The sequence below is a fragment of the Gobius niger genome (assembly GCF_951799975.1).
Source record: "Gobius niger genome assembly, chromosome: 22".
NCBI classification, from domain to species: Eukaryota; Metazoa; Chordata; class Actinopteri; order Gobiiformes; family Gobiidae; genus Gobius; species Gobius niger.
Genome location: NC_136873.1, coordinates 16,059,316 through 16,065,766, shown reverse-complemented (window position 1 = coordinate 16,065,766; position 6,451 = coordinate 16,059,316). Strand labels below are relative to the sequence as shown.

At 42.6% G+C, this 6,451-nt stretch overlaps 1 protein-coding gene across 1 annotated transcript in view; it reads right to left on the bottom strand.

Annotated features, from left to right (window-relative positions):
- The window catches only part of abca7 (ATP-binding cassette, sub-family A (ABC1), member 7), a 56,540-nt gene that overhangs the window by 26,417 nt on the left and 23,672 nt on the right, over positions 1 to 6,451 (bottom strand). The window contains exons 18-24 of the mRNA XM_079580966.1: positions 5,637 to 5,750; positions 4,980 to 5,151; positions 4,741 to 4,872; positions 3,182 to 3,321; positions 2,375 to 2,512; positions 1,957 to 2,201; positions 384 to 441 (exon numbers count right to left, since the gene is read on the bottom strand). Coding sequence (XP_079437092.1) covers positions 384 to 441; positions 1,957 to 2,201; positions 2,375 to 2,512; positions 3,182 to 3,321; positions 4,741 to 4,872; positions 4,980 to 5,151; positions 5,637 to 5,750 — 999 coding nt within the window. The remainder of the gene's footprint in view (positions 1 to 383; positions 442 to 1,956; positions 2,202 to 2,374; positions 2,513 to 3,181; positions 3,322 to 4,740; positions 4,873 to 4,979; positions 5,152 to 5,636; positions 5,751 to 6,451) is intronic.

The following is a 6,451-nucleotide window of genomic DNA, read 5'->3' as shown; positions in this document are numbered from 1 at the left end:
ACAAATTAGCAGGAAAAAGTTGATGCAGGACAGTGAGTTTAGTCTTTGGCTTTATTGGCTTGTTTGGGATTTTCAACTTTTATTATCAATGCAAAATATATCATAATATAGCATAAGTAGTGCTTGATTGCTGGGACATGCAAAAAACACTTTACACATTATACCAGCAAACAAGCATAGAAGCAAACTTTCCAGCCTCACCTCAGTAAACATTTTCCACGTACTACTGCAGTACATTTTCATAAAACGAGATTGTTACAACACTGACTCCAAAGTCTCAAGGATATAAATGAATTAATTACAAATAAATGGAGCACAGGCTTCCACTGAGCTCTTCGCACGTCTCTGTATAATCCTGAATACCAGTAAACTGTGTCACTTACTGCAGCCAGTGTCCTCACTGCCCAGGCCGGTGTCTTCGCTCATAGAGGATTCGGTGTCCTGAAAAAAACATGCATCATCCATTACCTCTGTAAGCCTGACCCGTAAGCCTTGTCCACACGTAGCAGGGTATTTGTACATCCACCCGCTGTCTAGAAAAAAAAACTTGAGTCCAACCGCCATCCACACCTAACCACATATACCCTGTATGCTTGGTCAAGTACATTAATGGCATTCATTTTTGCCGTTTTTCGTAATCCATCCGATAAATCGTACAGCATGCGAGTAACTTTCTTGACCAGACTGACCGGTGGTCGCATGACAGAGTAGACTGTCCTTGCACGTAATAATTCCGACAACAGCAGTAGGGAAGACCCTGACATTCGTCCGACCGTTTCCGACTTCCTCTCAAAGTTCTCCCAGCAGCTGGTCTGAACCAAAACTACTGCTGGCGTCTTCAGGGAGCATGTCTTGGACGTGGGATGGTTATTTAGCAGAAAATAGCCGGCGCTACAACGTGAAGCAGAATTTGAGCTAGTAAAAACAAGCAAAGAGTGCCTGAACAATCGTTAAAACCAACACAGTTTAGAGCAGGGGTGCCCAAAGTGGGGCCCGCGGGCCAAATTTGGCCCGCCGAAACAATTCTGTTTGCCTGCCAGAGGGTGACCTACTTTTGCGCTGCATCTGGTTAACTCTCTTCCATTCATTCTCAATGGTAAATATGGATGCAGTACACTTTTTGACCACCAGCGTCAAATTAGGGGGCGCTGTTTCACTCCTTTCGCAAAGTTAAGGAAACACTGTTGTGTTGTCTTGGTGTTTATCAATGCGTTGTAGCAGCAACTTTAACAGTTTTCCAACTTTTATTGCAAAGGTTGTTGACATCGACAAAAGTATATGTTAAAAATTGACTTATAAAATAATTGATGCTGAACTGACACTTTCAAAATAATCTAATGTGGCATTTTCTTTGATTTAACGAATGAGGTAAAGTTACTGTAGGTGCTGTAGATGTTTGTAGATTGTAGATTGTAGATTTGTTTGTTTTTGCACTAAAATGGTTGATTTTCTTTTACTAACATTAGGCTTTTGCCATAGTTACCATTGGTTTTGATACAGCATGTTATTTGCATAGATAGAATCAAATGCAAATGAAAGCTATAAAGTAAATAAATAATAATAAAGTAACTTCATAATTTGCAGTTATATGTGTTTTTTGTGCTTGTCATCGCCGTGTTTGGCCCGCGACCCACAGGCACTTTTTCATTTTGGCCCTCGGAGACAAAAAGTTTGGGCCCCCCTGGTTTAGAGGCATCCATGCTGTTCTGATGTACAAACACAGGTCCAATGGGTGAAGTCAGAGCAGATTTAGTCGCAGTGACGTTCGGCGTAAAACTCCAGCCATTCATGTCCACACATCACCGAAGTATTCTTAAATCTTTTGGAAACCTTCGTTTTTAGGGACAGACAGCGGTTTGGTGTGAATGATTCAAATCGTAGGAGAATCTCTTTGTTTTGTGAGTTCCCTGCTACATGTGAACAAGGCCTTTAACATGCAGAGGTTTTATAGCCGACCTTGCAGGGTGGAGGAAGTCTGTTGGCGCTGCTGCTCGAGCTGGTGCACACGCTGCTGTGGCTGGGGCTCCTGTTGTCGCCGCCGTCCCGTTTGACCACGGTCAGGTAGTACCCCGAGCCCAGGCACGACTTCAGGAACAGGGGTGTCCCGCAGCAGCACAGTCGGCCCTGGGAGATGATGGCTATGCGGTCGCCCAGGAGCTCCGCCTCGTCCATGTAGTGGGTGGAGAGGATGATGGTGCGCTCTGTTTGGCAACGCGAGAAAAGGAAAACGTAGATCAACAAACACTCATGCAAAAAAATAAACAGTCAATCCGCTATTTTCGTTGTTTTGTTGTTTTTTTAAAATATGGGAATGTAAAATAACCGTATTAACCGTATAACCGCTGTTGTCCAAATAACTGAACATATAACTGACCTTTGCGGTACTTGAGCAGCAGGTCCCAGATCCCCCGTCTGGAGTAAGGATCCACTCCGGCCGTGGGCTCATCCAGAACCACCACTTTGGAACCTCCCACGAACGCTATGGCCACGGACAGCTTCCTCTGCATCCCCCCTACGTGCACAGAGAGAATCCTGTTACGAAAGGTTCCAGACTAAGCTTGAATCAGATTTTAGAAGTTCTTAACTAAACCTTCGCCTTGGTGTTTTGAGTTTTATAGCAGCCATTTCAGTGCTTGTTAGACCTGGCTGCTACTTTAGGCTTACCTGAATGGAGGGCTCAATCAGCCTGGATAAAGTCATCTCATTCTCTGCCCTACCTTCACTGTGGAGTGCCTCAGGGATCAATCCTTGGACCAGTTCTATTTGCTCGGTTGTTTCCTCCCACTCAGGGGGATTTTCAAAAACACGCTGCTTCGTCACTCTCTGAAATATCTACTCAATGGTCAATGAGAAGTTAAGGCTTTGTTTTTTTTAAAAGCGAACGGAAAGACTGACGTCATACTTTGTGGACCTGGCTGCACCCACAGAAATAAAAACAGAGAAGCGAGCAAGTTAGCAAGTCTGGGGACCATTCAGTGTTCATTTATCTGCTCAATGTATTTTTTCTATAGCCGTCAGCAATAGCCATCATAAATAGGTAATAATAGTAATAGGCTTTGTCCATGTAGGAGAAGAAACATGAAGCAATGGACCTTCTTTAAATGAAATCATTGAAATGTGAAGTTGATATAAGACATCAATATTACTTTAATGTTAGTTTAGTAGAAAATGGGCCCCTTACCGGAGAGGTTTCTGGCCTGCTCCTGTTTCTTCTGCAGCAGCCCCACATCCCCCAGCAGAGTGTCCAGCTCGTCTTTGACCTCCTCTTCAGACATGCCTTTGAGGCGGCCGTAAAACCACACATGCTCCTCCACGGTGAGGCTGACACAAAACAAAGGGGCTTTCTTAGACTCCTCCTAAACAACCCTGTAATAGTAGTGTTGTAAATCTTTCATTTCTCCGGAGGTCGCCTTCCTTCCTCTCTCTCTATTTTCCCAATAAGGATTAGCGACGTCTTGCTAAAATTGGGATGGGAAGTCACTGGGACGTTTTAAAACATTACGTAAACATACATCAAAAACAGGGTATCAAAAAACAACACAAAAAACAAAAAAGTAGTTATACTAAAGACAGGTCTGTTTTGATGTTGGATTTCCCTTTGTGCTTCCCGGTGCTTCCTCACTTTCTGATTGGCTCTCATGATTTGAGATCGGATGTTACAATACCAGTACTGTAATGATACTTGATTTGATACCGATACCTGAACGACACTTTTTCTGATACCTATACTAAAATTATTTGTCATAGAACAGGGGTGTCCAAACTTTTTTTCATATTGAAGCGTACACGGGGTGAAGGGCCATAGATCGGTGGTTAGTGCCATGAAACCTTTGACAAGCAGAGGTTTAAAATGTGCCCCACACCGTAATTTATGCTTAAAACCTTCGTGCCAGCTCTTTGTAAAAGGTTCATACTGTCTTCTTAGCCTATTATAGTTTTGTTAGACAGAAGGTTTAGTTTACCTGCTTTAGTTTTGATCACTTCCTGTGATCATCCTCCATGCCAGCTCTGTCTCACAATAAAATGTGAGACAGAGCACATTTTATTGGTTAGTTAGGTTAGAAACAACTAGGTTAGTTGTTTCTAACCTAACAACTAACCTAGTTGTTAGGTTAGAATTGTGTCGAATTATTACATTTCAATAAAAAGGAGCATCTCTGATATTTACTGATTCAGAAAAAAGGCCAAGGGTCAACAAAAATTGGTCTGAGGGCCGCACTTTGGACACCCCTGTCATAGAACTAGAAAATAGAACAATAATGGAAGATCTGCAAATTTACAATATATTTACAATAAAATGGGGGAAAATTGGGGGAAATTGTGGCAACAATAAGGAATTTTTTCTTTAAAAATGGGGGATAATAGGGTAAAAAATGGAAATATTTGGGCAAAAAATTGGGGAAAATTTGAAAAATATTAGTCAAAAAAATGAGTAAAAATGAGGGAAGTAATTGGCAATTGGCAAAAAAATAGATAAAAATTGGGTAAAAATGTAGAAATTAGATTGGTATCTGCTTCGATACTTTTATTTTTTCGACACTGGCAGCACCTAAACTTTTTTTCGGTTAATGGTACCCAGCCCAAGTTACAACTAACTAAGCAAGAACAGCTTTACCACTATGAAGTCCTAGAGACAGTTTTCTAAAGAAGATCAGGATAATTTGAGTCTTTGGGGAAGTTTCTAGTTGGCCGATCGATGGACAGTTAGGTCCTCCACGGTAAAGTGAAGCCAGTCCTTACATGTCAAAGAGGACGTTGTGCTGTGGACACACCCCCAGTGTCCTCCGGATGAGGTCCATGTCGTGACGTATGTCCATCCCCCTGATGTACACGGTCCCAGACGTGGGAGGGAACAATCCCGTCAACACCGAGCTGCAAAATCAAACTTTAAACTAATTAAAGCCTCTCTACTGCAATGTCCCTAACACTCTGCCGACGCTCAGATATGCTGTTTGTAGTCGTGTGTGTGGAGCGCATACATGGTGGTGGTCTTGCCGGCTCCGTTGTGCCCCAGGAAAGCGGTGATCTGTCCCTCGTAGAACTTCATGTTCAGGTGGTTCACGGCCACTTTCCCGCCCTTCTTGTACATCTTCACCAGGTTTCTGATGCTCACGCCCAGAACCAGGTTATTGGGCTCGGGCTCTATGTGGTCTGAAGGAAGCAGAAGAAGAAGAAGACAGACCGTGGGAACTTTAGTAAGTGCAATATAAATAATAGGTTGAAATAGAATAGCCAAAATATGGATTATTAGTCGTGTCATCTGGTAAGAAACAGCTTTTGTTGCTTGAAACAAACCCAGAAATAGCACAAACAATAACATCACTTTGTATAATCATCTGTCCATAGTTACTGGAAACAAAGTGAGTAGTATTGGGTAACATTTCTGACGTTACTTATTCAAATGCAAGTGTACGTAAATAAAACAAAGTCCTATCCTTTAGTAGTAATGAAATGCAATTCAACAAAACTCCAACAGAGGGCTCTGGAAACCAACTGGAGTAGCAAAGTTGGGGATTAGTCTGGAGAATGAGAATCAAATTTAAAAAACACAGAGAAGCTTCATGGAGGACAGGCTGATGTGATGTAGAGATGGACTAAAATATGAAACATTTTGGAGGTTTGGATGTGTTCTGCACCTTGGCCTTGCTCCGTGGGTGCAGGGGGGATGGACATGCCCACCTCCAGAGGAAGTCCACTCCAAAAGTTCAACTGGAACACAAAGTACCACGGCCGGGGGATCCCGTACTCACCTGGGGAGAGAGAGAGAGACATTCAGAACTGTGAAGTAGATCAACAAATGCTTCGGACGTAAAGGACTTCTGCAGCCATTCACAACATGAAGCATAGAAGTAAAGACTGATTGTTCACGAAGCATTTCCAAGCATTTTAAAATGAGTAAACACACAGTGGCAATACCTGAATATGCCCTGAGGCACTGTCAACCTGCTAAAAGTTGTAAAACAGGCTTTATCCCTTAGAACAATCGGGATGTTAGGTTAGAAAAGTTCGGACGCTGCAGGTTAATGGGGAAAAAAATACATTTAGCGATATCAATTTGAAACCTTTGAAACTGCTGTAGATTGCTGATGTAAATATGATAAATAAAGGCATTTTATAAATGGTCAAAAATACCTATATTTTCAGTGCCGAAATCAAAATGGATGGAGCAATGTTTTAAAGCACGGGTGCCCAAAGTGGGGTCCGCGGGCCACATTTGGCCCGCCGGAACAATTCTGTTGGCCCACCAGAGAGTGACCTACTTTTGCGCAGCATCTAATTCATACTAACTCTCTCCCATTCATTCTCAATGGCAAATATAGATGCAGTACACGTTTTGGCCACCAGCGTCAAATTGGGGGCGCTGTTTCACTCCTTTCACAAAGTTAAGGAAACACTGTTCTGGTGTCTTGGTGTTTGTCAATCATAGAGCGTCGTAGCATCAACTTCCCAA